General features: G+C 36.7%; 1 protein-coding gene and 1 pseudogene across 1 annotated transcript; both read right to left on the bottom strand.

Moving 5' to 3' along the window:
• Positions 1 to 897: 897 nt before the first annotated feature.
• On the bottom strand, positions 898 to 9,103 carry LOC137003575 (prolyl 4-hydroxylase subunit alpha-2-like; annotated as a pseudogene).
• LOC137003574 (prolyl 4-hydroxylase subunit alpha-1-like) lies at positions 6,570 to 17,270 on the bottom strand. Its single transcript, XM_067363774.1, has 14 exons — positions 17,122 to 17,270; positions 13,711 to 13,807; positions 13,393 to 13,544; positions 12,351 to 12,470; positions 12,051 to 12,272; positions 11,808 to 11,953; positions 11,538 to 11,714; positions 11,386 to 11,441; positions 11,109 to 11,205; positions 10,781 to 10,831; positions 9,841 to 9,879; positions 9,636 to 9,704; positions 9,458 to 9,554; positions 6,570 to 9,308 (listed from the first exon to the last, which is right to left on the bottom strand). The coding sequence occupies exons 1-14, from the start codon at positions 17,201 to 17,203 to the stop codon at positions 9,238 to 9,240; spliced, it is 1,476 nt and encodes a 491-aa protein (XP_067219875.1). The 5' UTR covers positions 17,204 to 17,270; the 3' UTR covers positions 6,570 to 9,237.
• Between the last annotated feature and the right edge of the window lie 844 nt (positions 17,271 to 18,114).

Below are 18,114 nucleotides of genomic sequence, written 5' to 3'. Positions count from 1 at the left end.
AAATGTTTATAAAAATGTTCTCTATTTTGAAAGGCCAGTGTCAGTGAAGATGGTGTGGTCACTGGAATCCTGGTGTTTGTGGGAAATGTGAAGGAGCTTCTCCCAGGATTCTACAACAGTTGTCCTGATGACTGAGGTAAATCATCTTGGGTGATGCAGTTGCGGTCAAAAGTTTACTTACACCTTGCAGAATAAACTGCTTCATCAGGGAAATACTAAATAAAGATAGTATTATTAACTAGGATTTATAAATGCTTAAAGTATTTTTCATTCATAGTTCATGTTAACTAAAGTAGTTAACTAATAGAAAATTATTGTACAGTGTTACAAAAAGTTTTGAATCTTTTCTTTTCTTTACATTTTGTTTGTATTAATTCATGGGTGTTATCTTATTTATCATCTTATACAGAATGATTTTATCTGAAAATGTAAAAATGCAGAAAGATTGTAATGGTAGGTTTAGGTACCTTTTTATGTGATGGAGAAAATTATACTGTATATAAGCCTCACTGTCCTCCAGACTCTTTCTAAATGAGAGTTAAAGTGTTGTAATTGTTTGTGATTGTGTATAGTGTTTCTTGGGTTTTTCTTGTGCATCAACAAAAAGGTTTTTGTGCATTTGTTTTAGAGATTATTTTGTCAGTAAATGTATTAAATTATATAATAGTGTACATGTAAATTACATTAAAGTATATTTAAGTTCGCATTAATTGCTTGTCAGTACATTCGGAAGTATACTTTTACCATATTTTGAAGTACATAAAAAATTGTATTAAAGTCCTACTTAAGTGCTTTAAAAAAATCACTCAGAAGTTCAATTTATTGCATTTAATATGAACTTAATCTGTGATACATTTGAAATTAATTACAAATAGATTGCACTTAAGCGGCTGAAAACATTACATTTAATTCACACTTAAGTGTATTGATAACTGATATTAAAATATATTTTAGTTCACATTAATTGCTTGTTAGTACATTGGGCAGTGCACTTCAACTATATTTTAAAGGTACTAGAAGCAATTACGAAGGTTATAAAGTTGTATTAAAGTACCACTTAAGTTGTTAAAAAAAATCACTCAAAAGTTCAACTTATTGAATTTAATATGAACTTAATATGTGATATATTTGAAATTGATTACAGATATAATGCACTTAAGCGATGAAAACATTACATTTAATTCACACTTGTGTGTTCTTTTAAAGTATATTATTTTTGCAATAAGTACACTTTATAAAAGTATACTAAAGTGAACTTTTTTTTCCACAAGGGCTTGCATGATGAGTTACAGAATCTGGCATTTGAATTTAGCACAGTTAACTCCCAAGGGGGTCAAATGTGTGTTGTGTGATGCGGTCGCTGTGTTTTGTTCCACCCAGGCTTTACTCTCTCTTGAGGGATGAGAGTTAAGCACCTACTCTCTGTGGCTTGGGTCCTGCGGCCAACATTGCGGTTAAGCAGGATCGAGCACAGGGGTTGTAGGCGGAGCACGGCAGAAGTCAAACAGACATATTTATTGTTTAGTCTCCTTTTGCTAGCTCTGGTACTGGTATTTGATTTAATATTTGTAATTCTGAGGAATTATGAGCTTTTAAATTGAGTAGTAAAGTTTGGTGATCCTTTTTGAAGCCACCTTGGTAATCTCTCTCTGAGGTTGAGTATGTTGGGCCTCCTCTTGCTATAAAACAAAGTTGTTGAGGCCTCAGTTCACCTTAGCTCCAGCTAGACAGTGAAACCAAGTGTCTGCAGGCCACTGTGATGAGCTGTTTTTTTAGGTTGAGTGTAGTTTGCCATCTCTTATTCTAGAGAGTCATTTTGTTTAGGCCTCTGCTCTCATGTGCTCCAGCTAGACAGTGACATCAAGTGTTTTGCCCCCTGGTAGGCCGCCTTGGTAAACTGTCTCTAAGGTTGAGTAGAGCTGGCCTCCTCTCACTTTTTGGGAGTCATTTTGCTGTGGCTGCCGCTCACTTGAGCTCCAGTTAGACAGTTACATCAGGTGTTTGGGCCTCGGTATGGCCACCTTGGTAAACTGTCTTTAAAGTTGAGCATGGTTGGTCTCCTCTCATTACAGAGAGTTGTTCTGCTGGGGCCTCCACTCACCTAAGCTCCAGTAAGACAGTGAAATCATGTGTTCGGCCTTCGGTATGGCTGCCTTGATAAACTGTTTTTATGTTGAGCTGGTTTGCCTCCTCTTACTGTGGAGAGTCTCTGCTCACTTGAACTCTAGCTAGTCTGCGACATCAAGTTTCAGCCAATTTGAGGCCACCTTGGTAAGCTGGCTTTCAGTTTGAATATGGATGGCCTTCTAGCTATGAAGAGTTGTTCCTCTGAGGCCTCCGCCTCTCTGAGCTTCGGTTAGACAGTGACTTCAGGTGTTCAGCCCTCTATCAGGCCACCTTGGTAAGCTGTCTTTGAAATTGAGTGTGATTTTGCCTCCTCTTGTTATAGAGTCATTCTGCTGAGGCCTCCGCTTGCTTGAGCTCCAGTTAGACAGGAACATTGAGTGTTCGGCCCTCTGGATGTCTGCCTTGCTAACGGTCTTTGAAGTTGAGCATGGTTGGCCTCCTTTCTTTCTCAGAGTCATTCTTCTGAGGTCATTGGGCTCAAGTTAGACAGTAACAACAAGTGTTTTGACGCTATGTAGGCCACCATGTTAATCTGTCTTTGGATCTGAGTATGACTGGCCTCTTCTAGCTATAGAGAGTCTTTCTGCTGAGGCCTCTGCTCATCTGGGCTCAAGTAAGACAGTGATATCAAGTGTTCTGCCTTCTGTTGGCCGCCTTGGTAAATTGTCTATGAAGTTGAGCATGCTTGGCCTCCTCTCACTATAGAGAGTCATTCTGCTGAAGCTCCAGCTGGATATTGATATCAAGTGTTGGCCCTCTGTGAGGCCGCCTTGGTAAACTGTCCCTAAGGTTGAGTAGGGCTGGCCTCCTCTTGTTTTTTCAGAGTCGTTCTGCTGAGGCCTCCACTCACCTGAGCTCCAGCTGGACAGTGCCATCAAGTGTTAGGCCCTCTGTAAGGTCGCCTTGGTAAACTATCTTTGATTGGACCCATCACAGGCCTGTGGCAGGCACTGTTTGCTTGCCCCGGTAAGGGTTCCTCCTTGCATAGGGCATGGGCCTAGGTTGTGGCCTTAGGGATTAGTGCCACTGACAGCCCTGTGTTTGACCTGAGTGAGGGATCTTAGGAATCTCTCTCTGGCATCTTAGATAGTTGAGCCTTCTTTATGCTTATCTTAGCCATTTAGGCAGTTATTCCCTCAGCATTGCAGAGTGTGTATTTGTTCCCCATAATGTCTTTGGACGCAGTGCGAGTTCCCATTTGAAAGGGAGTGTCTCAGGTTATGCATGTAACCACGGTTCCCTGAGAAGGGGAACAAGACACTGCATCTCGCTGCCATGCTTCAGGCAATGTCTCCTTCAGACAAAGAAGTTGTTGATGATACTACAGGTGCCCTCTTGTAATCACGATCGCACATGTAGCCATGTCATGGGCTGTCGCTGGCCAGTGACATTGTCGCATTTGAATCACGTGCTTCAAACACCGTCATGCTGGAGGTGTTTCCCATAGTGTCTTTGGATGCAATGTCTCGTTCCCCTTCTCAGGGAACCATGGTTACATGCGTAACCTGAGACAGTTTCTTGCCGTTTAACTTTCAGTTTCCAAGTTAACTGCAAGACATAGCTGGCAGTAAAGAAAAGACATGCTGACTGTAATTGATCATGTGTTCTCTGTGACGTGGTTCAGCTTTTTTCATGGAGAGTCCCGTAGCATCTGCAATCCTCTGACTGACAAGAGCTTCCATAGGGTCATCACATTCCAGAAACACACTGAAAATATAGTGATTATAGTGAATATTAAACTAAAAATGTTTAATATTATGTTGAATCCTGCTAACTCATGTTAAAGGAATGATTTACTCAACATGTAAGATTATGAAAGAATTAACATTTTTTGGTGAACTATCCCTTTAATGAGGTGATGTTATTAAATATTTATTAAACCTTTGAGAAAGACGTTGTTTTGTGACTGTACCCCGTCCATCTTGATAAACCTCCGATCTAGAAAGCTAGACCACAAAAAAAAAAAGAACTGTCAAAGACAAATGTATAAATATGACCAAAATATGTGAACACAAAACCCCCCACCCCTATATTTGCTTCATTGGCATCAATAAGGAGCTGATCCTCCCTAACAGCATCCACTTTTGTGGGAAGCCATAACTCGCAGCCATAATTGTAGATTTCTCTTAAGGTTTACGCATCAACTCTAATGGTTGATATAAATAAGATATATTGTAAAGTTAATAAAAAGTCATTTTAATGTTTTACACATTTTTATAGATGAAAATAAATAACTTCCTCTGTATTTTTTATTTTTTTTGGGGGGGGGGGGGTGTAGAATGTAATTATTGCATTCTTTATTATCATAAAATAGCATTTAGACTTGTTTTGTCACTGGAATTAAGGGAATATGACATTTTAAATATACTGTTAATAATAACAACAATTAAATATTTGTTATTTTGTGTGTATGTTCGATAATCACTTGAGGTCTGGAGATATTCTTCAGGATCTCTATCTCTCTGTCTGATATAATGTCATGATATCTGATGATTTGAGGTTCGTCCCACTCCATTTTCTCTTTTACTGGTGCGTACATCAGTCTGGGGTTTCCTTCACCTGTGCTGTACCTACAGGACAGCGCCCTCTGCCTCTTGGAGGTCTGATTTTATAAAATATAATTGACTTACAATCAACACACAAAGCTTCACACTGACAATTTTTAATTTAATGTCAAATAATGATTTAAATTTTAAACACAGCACTTACTCTCTCATCAACCTCTCCTCTGCACAGTGTCTCATATAGTCACTTGACTCTGTGTTCAGTGTGAATATGTCAGGGTTGCTCTGTAAGTGAAGGAGCCAGTTCAGCTGAACTCTGACTTCATCATTACTTGGATCTGAGGCAAAGATGTTTATGACTTTAATCACAACAATTTAGAAAAATTGTCTGCCAATCTCAAATATAAATATATTAGTAGGCTATTAAATTCATGTGATCATGACCTCCCCCAGATTTAGAAACTTGTGGCTAAAATAAATTGCCATATGTAGGCTGCCAAAATGATAGGCTGATGAAATAAGGTAATGGAGTAATTCTTCCTCAGTTGTGGTTGAGTATTCTGTTAATCTTTCCAGACTGTACAGAAACCAGAGAAAGGCATGCTGGAATTTGTCCTCATCATAAGCAACCAAGCCAACATGGTAGGCTTCATCTGCATTTAGAGACGTTTCTGTGAAATGAAAGCATCAGTCAGATTGGAAAAATGAAACTCTCTCAGTAAATTTGCATTGGTGCAAAACAGCAGGACAGTTTACCCTTTGTGATGTCTTCTGGATGGAATTTGTAGATCTCTTGAAGTCTGATCAGTCCTGAAGCTGCACCATCCACGTCCTTCAGCTGTGGGATATCTGGGAGCTTTGCGTTGAGCTCATCCAGATACTCTTCACACTGATAAAGATTCGGCTGAATGTGTTTTACAATAAATATCAAATAATTTCTCAGTTGTCCGAGGAGTCTGTAAGCTGTCACAGGGTTTCTCATGGCTTCCTCGGGGCTCTCATAGTCAGAGTATGAAAGCAGAAGATTCAGAAGAACACTGGATTGAAGACATGGGTTCATCAAAAGTTATAATGTTAAAAAATGTATTTATTAACATAATCATTGATCTAAAATCATATATAAGATTAAGATTGTTAAACATCCAATGGAAAATGTAATGCTTTTTAACAAACAAAACACCTTAATCTTGGAGTTTAATGGTATATAGAGAATAATGAATGTGTTTTCACCTCTTCATTGTCTCTACATTCTCAGCATCAATGCACTGACTGAAGACCTTCAGAAAATCTTTCATCTTCCCATATAGCTGTGCAATTTGATCTATAAAACAATTGCACTTAATTGTCAAAAGGATTTTTACATCATGTTATAATGAAAAACGATTTTTTATGTAAGAAACCAAAGAGAGTTAATATTGTTTAGTCAATAATGGAATTAAAAAGTGAAAGAGAGTAACTATAATGTTACATGAGTGCAGTGCTGAAATTATGGAAAACTGTGGTATATTGTTCATTTTTGGTCTTACAAATGAGTGACAAGGTCTCGCAAATGAAAACATACAATCAACTTGTCATGACAACAGTGTAAAACTAAACACTATAACATTAATTTATTAACAATAAAATAAAAACTGTACATAAAAAAATTATGAATTGATATTGAACTGAAGTAATAACCTGTAGATGAGAAGAAGCAGCACAGACAATCCCAAAATACACCACAAATACTACAAGTTCCTTTATAGCCATTATCAGACCTTCAGTATCTCAAAACACAACTTGTGTATATGTATCTTGCAGTGAAATTGAGCTTAAATACAGACACACACCTTTATAAAGCCCAAAAAGAGACACACCTGTATCTGCCCACATTTCATCATTTCTCAGTAGTCCTATTACCTGAGAACAAAAACAAAAGTGAAACTTTACACAAGTGACTGTGAGCAGGCTGGTTACAGGAACAAGGAAAGCAAGATTCACAGCAGTGATTTTGATCAACAAATTAAAAACAGGAGCACAAAGTCGTAGCAATCTAACATCAAACACAAAATACAGCAAACCAACCTAGCACAAGAACAAGCAACTACAACTGAAAACTGAGGGCTATAATACACATGGGAAATGAGCATGAAAACAAGGAACATGCAGGTGTGGCTAATCAATTAACAAATGAGTAACTATGGAAACAAACAAAGGCATAATCGTAACTAAGACAACCAAACAGAAACTAATCAGAGAGGAAACACAGGGACCAAAGCAGAATTATCAACATGAAAGTCCACAAAACAAAACATAAAAATGGCATCATGACAGTCATGGTGTATCACAATAGACTTTTGTTTCTTCTGTAATTTGTTACTTCACTACCAATATTCTTTGAAACTTTCATGTTGCACAAATTTTATTTTAAAGGTCCCGTTTTTCGTGTTTTTTTGAAGCTTTGATTGTGTTTATAGTGTGCAATATAACATGTGTTCATGTAAAATGCACAGTATTTTTCACATAATTCTCTGTATACCGCTGTTTCCACTGTCATAAAAACGGGCTGTTGACTTCCTTGTTCTATGAAATCCCTCCTTCAGAAATACGTAACGAGTTCTGATTGTGCCAGCGGTTCCTGTGTTGTGATTCGACAGCAGCTTAGTGAACCTTGCCCGGAAAGGTCACGCCTCTTACCATAACGTGGAGATGCACACGCTCAGTGTTATTGTAAACATGTCTTTAATTTTACCCTATCAATTTGAGCCGGAATCAGACCCGGTGATTGGACTGCGGGATGAAAATAACAGCGTTTCGACGGCATGGCGACAAACACACTCTAAAACGCAACTCTTGTGTATTCCTGTGGGCGGAGGTTAGTCAAAAAACTGTTATAGTGACGTCATTAAAGAAGGATGTAGAGGGATGTAGTCCAAACTGGTCGTTCGATGTAGGCGACTTCTGTTAAATAAAATATCTCGCTTGGCATTGAACTTTGCGCTTTAAAATTTTACAGATTTTATTCATACTCTAACAACAACATTACACACTAACTAAAGTTTGAAACATGGGATCACGAAGAACGGGACCTTTAATACCGTATGTTATAATTATCAAGGCCTGCTCTAATGTTGCCTAATAACTGGTCAAACTTTACAGGCGTGTCATTTTTATTGCACTGTCAGAAGAATGCTTTGTTTACAACCATGCCTGCATCACATGTAGGTCTGTCAAATTTGCAGTTTTTCAATAAAACAATAAAAACACTCTCTGTGAGTAGGTTGGAAAACATGGATACGGAAGTTTTATTATTGGTTTGTTATTATTATCGTTTTTGTCCTCATTAGCAGGTTGAGAGTGGATCACTTTATTTGAAACAGTTAAGATAAAGAGACAAAAACATCTAAAGAAACTGAAAACACATTGTTATATAAAGATGTTTGTATTTATTTATTTTACATTGCTTATCAAAAAGATGATAAATCAGCAATAGCAACACAGGCATTCAGTGCAATTCAGTATCAATTCATAATAGAGCTGCTGTAACCAACTTAAACGTCATATAAATATTAAACTAATATTAAATCACTTGATTAGGAAGAGAGCAACTGACAAATGACTCCTTAAATAGGATTAATTTATTCATATAGTTACAGCCTTTCAATTCTTGTAAAAATTATGATCGTTGATATATTGTGTGTTGCTGTGAGAGTTGAGGTATATTGACAGTCCTGTTCTCTGCATGTGAGGCACCTAAAAAATCCAGTTTCCAACTTCATATACATACTGCCTGCCAGTCTTACAGCACAACATATTCACAACTACGCATACCACAAAACTTGTAAAACATGTGAATCATCATTTCAGCACTGACTGAAGAGGAAACATGTAAAATTAAGCTTTAAATACAACTGTAGAGAACTTGCATCTCATCTACAGGAATAATGCACTTCACTTGCTGGTTGCTAGGATTGATCAACTCAGGTAATGTGATGATTATCCACTGATATCTTGCTGAAACTTAATTTTACTCTGTTGCACTTGTTTAGTTTTATTACATATTATTACATATTTATTACATATAGGTATATTACAGTTATTTTTTAAATTACTGCCACTTAGACAGTAGTAAATCACAATAAAAGTTAAAGGATTAGTTCACTTTAAAATAAAAAAATTATCACATGATTTACTCATCCTCAAACCATCCTATGTGTATACGACTTTCTTCTTTCAGATGAGTACAATCAGAGTTATATTAATAATCACCCTGATGCTCCTAAGCTTTATAATGGCCGTGCATGGAAACCACCTGTTTAAAAGTGTTTGAACCAACTCAAGAGATTTCATCCATACCTCATAAGCATACTCCACGCGGCTCCAGGGGGGAAATAAAGGCCTACTGAAGCAAAGTGATGCATTTGTGTAAAAACAATATCCATATTTAACAAGTTATAAAGTAAAATAACTAGCTTCTGCTGGACCACCTTCCGTATTCAGTTTACAAAGAAAGTGTAAAATTCTTGCAGTTCAAATCACTTACGCTACGCCCTATGATACATAATATAACAGATAATTCTATAGTACAGATTAACTTAATATGATTTCTACATAGTCACAATGTCTTTCACTCCCAGTCTGACAAAGAACAAGGTCTCCTGAACTCTTGTCCAAACTCATGGATCCATATATTAGCCACTGAAAAGACACCAGAAAAAAAAAAAAAAAAACCTCAATGTCATGTGAAATTGAGTGAAATTTAGTTTTTAAATAGATTTATTTATAGATTATAGAAGATACATTATAAAAGAGTAATCCAAGCCAGTAAGAATTTAATAAAAACCTACCCCATTTGTTACCTACTAACACAGGGCATCCAGCATGCTGTGTATCAAAATCCACTCTGCCATTCTTTTGGATGTTGTACCAAAACACGGCTGAACCCTTAAAAAGTAGAGGATGGATGCATGAATTTTACTTAAATTATTCTAATATACCAGATAGATCAGTGAATTGAGGGTTTACCTTTTTTGGCTTCAATGCAACTCCAACTTTAGGAAACACAGTGGCGCCCCCTATCTCCACATCACTCATCTACAACAAGAGCACATTAATTATTGTTCAATATGACTGTACAAAACAGGTAATAAGAAAAATTAAGTAACCTTTAAGCCTTGTAAGCCTATAATGTTTACAGTGCCATTTGCATTAAACTGTGGCCAAGACTTACATAAATTAAGAACGTAGCAATCCTTCCATTCTCATCCTCCTGTGAGATCAAACATTAAGTTATCTTACAATGATTTGATTGGTCAATATGTAATCAAGCTCTCATTGACACACAAGTTTGAAGTCCTAAAAGCAAATTAGCATTTTTGAGCAATGGGTTCTCTCTGGGTTAAGGACCACAAGTAATACACACACAGACATAGTTAAACCTTAAACTTGAGTTTTAAAAACATAAACTAATTACCACAATATATTGTTTTTATACAAAAAATTAGTTCTCCGTTTTGATGAACAGTGGATAATGTCGTGCTGGTTGAGAATTTTACAATAATGTCTGACCAAGTTCATATACTGACATCTGGGGGCGTGGTTACGTTTGGGAGTGGACTTTAGAGATGGGACCAATCAAATGGCAGCCTCGTAAAAGGGAATCCACCAAGTGGAATGTCACTTGTCACTGTTTCCAGGTCCAAACACGCTGCCACATGCTGTAATACTACTGAAAAATTATTTAGTATTAAAATCCTAACCTTTATCTCCATACTGCAATCTCAGATAGCCAGACACAGTGATTCATCTTTAATGAATCATTGAAATATTGGTGTCTGGGAATAAATAGTGTTCATAAACAGCTGTTAAGATAGTATTCGATAGCAATCGAAATGAGAGGCTTGGACCTGGAAACACCATTCGTTACACCACGACTTAACAAGTGGTCAGAACTCAACACTGAAAACAAAGTGTGCAACACCTGGCTATACAGGTACTATACACTGTTTTGTGATTTAAACATGGATCAGTTATAAATTATATTGAATGGGAAAGTCTCCTCAAGTAATGATAACCACAGACCTTATTTAACTCCAGAGGGAATCCATGGCAAATACCAGGTTGGCCCTACAAATTTATGTAATGGCTTTATTTTAGCAAAGATATCTTACCCATGCATCATAATGTGGTTCAAATCTGCCACCAATCCCATAATTCTGAACCTGGAAAATGATTGCACCACTATTGAAATGAAATTTTCAGGTAAAACAACACCTAATACTTCACAGGGAAAATAAATGTTAATCCACTAAAGAGATCTTAATATCCATTGAAGTTTGAATATAAAATGGTTATATAAAAATGTAGCCTATTATCAGCCCTCAAAGTGCTTAGGAACTGGCAAATGTTGCAAAAAAGCAGACTAAACCAATGTTGCCTTGAAGTCTGCTGCCTGTGTATGAAGCTGAACAGGTAATTTCTTTCTAACTGTAACCGTACATGTAGATATTCAGCTGATTCCATGGAGAGTCCTGTGATGTCTGCAATATTCTGACTGATACGAGCAAGAACAGTGTTGTCTTCCTCCAGAAAAACACTGAAAACAAGGGAATGGTTTCAAGCAACACTTATGTTAACAAATTGAACCATATTGTAAACTGTTTCCAGTTTACTTCCCAAGTGTGATACCAAAATTGTTAATTAGTTAATTAAATAAGTAATATACTATAAGATAACATTAATTATTTTAATTTTGGGTGAATAAAAAGATTATCACCTTTGAGAAGTACGGAGGTTTGAGACTCTCAGATGTCTAATCATAGACCTAGAAAGCTAAAGAAGGACACAAAAGGGAAATGGAACATCAAATATAAATATGAATAAAACGGAAGCAAACACTATAGAAATAAGTTGCCAAGCCAAATTCACTTGAGGTCTGGAGATGTTCTTCAGGAACTCTATCTCTCTGTCTGATATAATGTCATGATATCTGATGATTCGAGGCTCGTCCCACTCCATTTCCTCTTTCACTGGTGCGTACATCAGTCTGGGGTTTCCTCCACCTGTGCTGTACCTACAGGACAGCGCCCTCTGCCTCTTGGAGGTCTGATTTTATAAAATATAATTGACTTACAATCAACACACAATGCTTCACACTAACAATTTGTAATTTCATTTGAAATAATGCCCAGCACTTGCCCTCTCGTCAACTTCTCCTCTGCACAGTGCCTCATAGAGGTTTTTTGATTTTGTGTTCAGTGTGAATATGTCAGGATTTGAAGTTCTCTGGATGCGAAGGAATTTGTAAAGGCTCAGCTCAACTTTGACTTCGTCATTAGCTGGATCTGAAGAAAAAAAGTTTATATAGACGTTTACTTCTATAGTCCCGCAACCTCACATATAAAAATATTAGTATTAAACTTCATGTTACCATGACCTCACCCAGATTTAGAAGCCGCTGTTTGAAGTAGATTGCCACAGGTAGGCTGCCAAAATGATAGGCTGAGGAACTAAGGTAATTGAGCAACTCTTCCTCATCAGTGGTTGAGTATTCTGTTAATCTGTCCAGACTGTACAGAAACCAGAGAAAGGCATACTGGAATTTGTCCTCATCATAAGCGACCAACCCTACATTGTAGGCTTGATCTGCATCTAGAGATGTTTCTGTGAAATGTAAAATGAAAGTATCAATCAGACTGGGGGGTGGCTAAAGTGAAACCACATTTGGTGCAGCCATTTCACCCTTTGTGATGTTGTGTGGGTGGAGTTTGTAGAACTCTTGCAGTCTGATCAGTTCTGAAGCTGCACCATCCACGTCCTCCAGCTCTGGAATATCTGCAAATGCCAGCAGTTCCTGATACTCTACAAGATTTTCAAACACAAGAACAAGTCCATAAACAACTGAAACTTTTAATAAAATTACTTGAAAGCTTTTATCACCATTCACCTTAAAGGGTTAGTTCACCCAAAAATAAGATTTCTGTCATTAAATACTCACCCTCATGTTGTCCCAAACCCGTAAGACCTTCGTTCATCTTCGGAACACAAATTAAGATTTTTTTGATTAACTTCAGAACCACACATATAGGCATGTAACGTCATTGCACCTTTTGAGCTCCAGAAAGGTATTAAAGACATTGTTAAATTAGTCCATGTGACAGTGGTTCGATTTAAATGTTATGAAGCGACGAGAATACTTTTTGTGCGCAATAACAAAACAAAAATATTGACTTTATTCAACAGTTTTACTCTTCCCTGTCAGTCTCCTATGCTGTTGATGTAGTGAACGCAGTGCAGCGCTTCTGTCTTTACGTCCGAACGCCGGCTCAGTATTGCAGTATTGGCCGACGCCTGTACACGAGAGAAGTACAACTCATGTGTGTGATGCTGACGCAGGAGCTGACCAATACTGAGATTGACATAGAACACGGAAGTGCTGCACTGCGTTCACTACATCAACAGCATAGGAGACTAAGATAGAAGAAAGGAAATTATTGAAAAAAAGTAATTTTTTAATGTTTATTTTTGTTTTGTTTTTTGCGCACAAAACAAAATAGTATTCTCGTCTCTTCACAACATTAAGGTTGAACCACTGTAGTCCCTCGGATTTCATCAAAAATATCTTAATTTGTGTTCTGAAGATGAAAGAAGGTCTTACGGGTTTGGAACGACATGAGAGTGAGTAATTAATGATAGAAATGTAATTTTTGGGTGATTTAACCCTTTAATCTCCAAATTTTTATTTCTATTGATACTGTACGTTTCAGTCAAAAAAATCTCTCACTCTCATAATGACTTTGTTGAGTGATTTCCACAATAGTCAACCATTCTCTTCTCACTCGTATAAGGAGTTTGTAAGCTGCCACAGGATCTCTCATTGTTTTCTCAGGGTTCTCAGGGTCAAAGTATGTGAGTCGTTGAAGAACCAGAAGAACACTGCATTGAAGTTCATCAAAAGTTGTAGGGTTACATAAATGTATTTAATAACATATTTCTTGATCTAAAAACACATATACTACAAGACTGTAAAATATTCACAACTAAATATTATAATAAAAAAAATGCTTTAATTCTTTATACGGAATAATGAAAGTGTTTTCACCTCTTCATTCTCTTTACATTCTTTTCTTCAGCATCAATGTAGAGCCTGAAGCTTTCCAGAAGGTCTTTCTCCTCCTCAAAAAGCTGTGCAACTTTATCTATAAAAAAATATATCTACACTTCATTTTTATATCATTTTAAAACACAGGTATTTATATTAGACTGTATTACCATACATAAAAGTTTATAATTGTTCAGTCAATTATGGAATCAATAACTAAAAAAGTGAAAACTTTATTGGCTAAACAAAAGCTTAGATACAGGTGTTTTTCCCAGCATGTTGAAACAGGCCTTTGTGCAAACTGTATGAAAAAAAAACCCAACAAAGACCCAACTGGCTTGACATATTTTAGAGCGGCTTCTCACCTTTCATTTTTGTCAAAGATTTTAGAAAAAGTATAGTGTTTAGTCAACTACATATTTTTTTTTACAATGGAATAGCATTGGAAAAGTTTACCAGTCTGGTTTCAGGAAGCATCATTCTACAGAGACAGCCCTGGTAAAAGTCTTCAATGATTTACTGGTGACTGTGGATGCTGTTGATTCAGCAGTGTTAGTTTTATTAGACTGCAGCCTTTGATACAGTAGGTCACACGGTGTTGCTTTCGTGGCTAGAAGAGTACGTAGGGCAGTGGTCTGAAACTCAATTCTTGGAGGGCCACAGCTCTGCACAGTTTTGCTCCAAACCTAATCAAGCACACCTGATCCAGCTAATCAAGGTCTTTAGGAATCCTAAGGTGCGTTCCATTCGAGCGTAAGTGGACTGCGAAGTGGACTTAACACGGTATTTCGCCATCTTAAGTGAGATTCCACTCCGAAGGGAGCGAACATGTTCCGTTCGAAGGGCACTGCGAACGGTATAGGGAATAAGGGAACATCGATACATTACCCAACTCTCATTGCGCACCACGTCACCATTCAGAACTACGACGAAGCAGAGCCGTTGAAAGAGTTTAACGGCTCTCTGGTTTTGAGTATGAATACATTTTATACGAACGAAAGTATGAATGGTTATGGCGATGAGTGTTACATTTGTATATTTTATTGTATGAATAGGCATGACAAAGTAAAAGTGTTGAAAAGCAGCTAAGGCTCTATCATTTATTTTATCTTATTTAATGTTACCTCAGGAGTGTTTATGCGGCTGCGCGTGGAAAAGAAAGCGCATGAGACCATGGATTAAGAATACATTTATACAGTTAACCAAATGAGAATTTATATTCATATGGCATGACAGTTACAGCTTCAAATCTGTTAAGAGTCGATTTTAAATTCGAAAGTGAATTAAAATATCTATTTATTTATTTATGTCATCACTGTCGACTTTCTTTGATGACGTTTGCAGGGCGTTCCAAATGAACGATTATTGTCAGCGTAGTCCACTTCAACTGATATACCGTGCTCCGGGAGTAGGGAGCAGTGAACACTGCGTAGGGACCCTGTCGAATGGAACGCAGCTCTAGAAACTGTGGCCCTCCAGGAATTGAGTTTGAGACCACTGATGTAGGGATTCAGAGGAAGGCCCTAAATTGGTTTAAGTCATACCTGACTGCTAGAAGCGTGGAAGTGAGATTTGGCTCATATACATCGAGATCGACATTGCGTATATTAGATGTGCCTCAAGGCTCTATCCTGGCTCCCCACACTTTTTTCACTTTATATATGCTCCCATTCAGAAGCATGTTGAAGAAATCAGCTATAGACACTAACCAGCGCCACTATATTAGTCCTCTGCCATTATTACAAATACCTTTTTTGATAGGTGCCTTTGTGGCAAATGTGCTACCATGCCAACATCATTTATTTGTTTACATATTCATATATCGGCATAACACCAACAGCAGAACGGTTATCCAAACAACAAAGAAATGTACAACACTCGCATTACAGTGTGTATATTCACACATACTTAATGTTACCTTTACATTAGTGATAGTAACTGGGCTGTATTGGCCCACGTTGGGGAAACAGTGGTCGGTGAAATGTGTGGCGCAGACATACAAAACTTTGGGGAGTTGTTTCGCTGCATTACCAGAGAAAATAAAATTAACCCACTATTTCTTCATAGGCTCAGATGAAGGAACTAAAAAAATATTTGTACTGTTCATTTGTACATCCAGACACTGAGCAACTGCCATGCTTCGCTCGTTTGCGAGCCATGATGTCTCTCGAGGAAAAAAAAATATTGTGCTCGCCTCTCACTGTAGTAGCTCATTTTCTCACGGGCGGGCAAAGCAGAGAAAGGGGAGGTAACCTTTCCCCGTATGACGACATATAGGAAAGATTCCAGATTGGGCCGTCTGAGCTTAAATTTTCTCAAAGGCGAAGCAAAATACCCAGGGCTCGGTTTACACCTATTACCTTTTCTAGCCACTGGGGGACCATAGGCAGGCTAGGGGAACTCATATTAATGTTAAAAAAATTTGAAAAAATTTGAATGAAATTTTCACGCCATGGGACCTTTAATGCATTAAAAACTAGGGTGTTTATATTGATAGCTCCCTGATGTTGAACACACAGATAAATCATGTGGTAAATTCAAGTTTTTTTTTCATTTGAGAAATTTGGCCAAGATGAAATCACGTCTGTCATTTAAGAGCCTTGAAATTGCAATAAATGCTCTCATATCCCCAAGACTTGATTACTGTAATTCGTTATACAAGGGTATTAGTCAAGCATATATCCTACGGCTGCAAAATGTTTAAAATGCTGGTGCAAGATTGTTAATGAATATTACAAAACGTGAACACATCACTTTGTATTGGTCTACATTGGCTTCCTGTACAGTATAAGATTGATTTTAAGTTTCTTTTATTAGTGTATAAATCTTTGCATGGCCTTGCACCAGCATATTTATCAGATCTGCTAATTGAGTATCAACCTGGAAGAACATTGAGATCAACAACTAAAAATGTACTTAAAATTCCAAGGACCAAGTTAAGCCAGAAAGAGAATCGTGCATTTGCGGTAGTAGACATGTTTTTACATGTTTTTAAAATACACCTTAAGACACACTCATTTGCCATGGCATACACTTCTTGTTGATAATTTTTATTATTATTACTTTTTTATTGTATTATTATTTTATTATACTGTTTTTATACTGAGATGATACTATAAAGCACATTGGTCAACATGTGTTGTTTTAATAGTGCTATATATATAAATTTGACATTGACACTGACATTGTAAATCTCAAAATATGTATCAAGATGTAATTATATGAGAAAAGCTGTGGCAAAAGCTGTTTACTGTAGTATGATCAGAAGTGTCTCACAAATGAATAAATAAAATCAGCGTAACAGTGTAAAAACATTAGAGAAATATGAACAAAACACTAATGTTTAATGAATGAATGAATAAACTCAAATAAATGTATTGATATTGAATTCAAATATAATTAATAATATACCTGTTGATGAGAAGATTTCATGTCCAGTAGTACAGACTATCCAAGAAAACACCACAATTACTGTCAGTTCCTTCACGACCATTATCAAACCTTCATAACCTCAAAATAGTGTATCCTGAAGTGAACTATAGCATGCTTAAATACAGACAGTTCACGTGCATTCTTTTAAAAACACACCTGTATTACATCACCTTCCTGTATTAGATTTTGCAATTTCCCAGTACTGCAATCTGGGAATTAAAAAAAAAAAAAAAAAAAAAAAAAAAAAACGAAAGTGAAACATTTGTGACATTCATGATGCTTATTTCTTAGCCTATGTAATAAGTAATTTAGATGTACATTCACAACAAAGTATACAATTATACAAAAAGGGTATAATCCTGACAGAATTGGAAATGCATTCTAATATATTTTCAAGGTCATGGCCCTGCTCTGATGTCCCCTAATAACTGGAGAAACATTAATGTGTCCTTTCAATATATGAGACCTGTCTTAAAAACATTTAACAATACACAGTGGGCATATAAAAGTTTTACTTGCCTTTAACTTTTCTGTTAATTAAGTGAATAAATGATGTTAGAAAACTGCATGATTTGTATAATCTTATCTTAAGAACAGTATATTTCTGCCATATGGACATTGATCTGACACAGTCACCTCTGATAACAGATTACTCTAAATTGTAATGTAGAAACGTGTGTTCTGTAAAGCTGCTTTGAAATTATATGTATTGTGTATGATATGTATTATACCCTTACTGCAGGGCTTGACATTAACTTTTTTGCTCACCAGCCACTGTGGCTAGTGGTTTTCCAAAGTTACTAGCCACTGAGCATTTTCACTGGCCACAATTTTGATGTTGGTAAATTACACTTTATATGATTAAAGTTGACTTTGTTATGCTTAAATTACTTTATTTTGAGTCATTTTACTTGATTTAGAAGATTTAAAACCCTTTCAAACTTTTAAATGCAGATTGATCACCCAAATCAA

This window comes from Chanodichthys erythropterus, chromosome 16 (assembly GCF_024489055.1).
Source record: "Chanodichthys erythropterus isolate Z2021 chromosome 16, ASM2448905v1, whole genome shotgun sequence".
Classification (NCBI taxonomy): domain Eukaryota; kingdom Metazoa; phylum Chordata; class Actinopteri; order Cypriniformes; family Xenocyprididae; genus Chanodichthys; species Chanodichthys erythropterus.
This window is presented reverse-complemented; position numbering and strand designations above follow the sequence as displayed.

Coding starts and splice junctions, on each gene's coding strand:
- LOC137003574 (XM_067363774.1), bottom strand. CDS start 17,203: ATGGTCGTGAAGGAACTGACAGTAATTGTGGTGTTTTCTTGGATAGTC. Junction 11,206..11,385: donor AACCTCCGTACTTCTCAAAG/GTGATAATCTTT, acceptor CCTTGTTTTCAG/TGTTTTTCTGGAGGAAGACA. Junction 9,555..9,635: donor TTGCATTGAAGCCAAAAAAG/GTAAACCCTCAA, acceptor CTACTTTTTAAG/GGTTCAGCCGTGTTTTGGTA.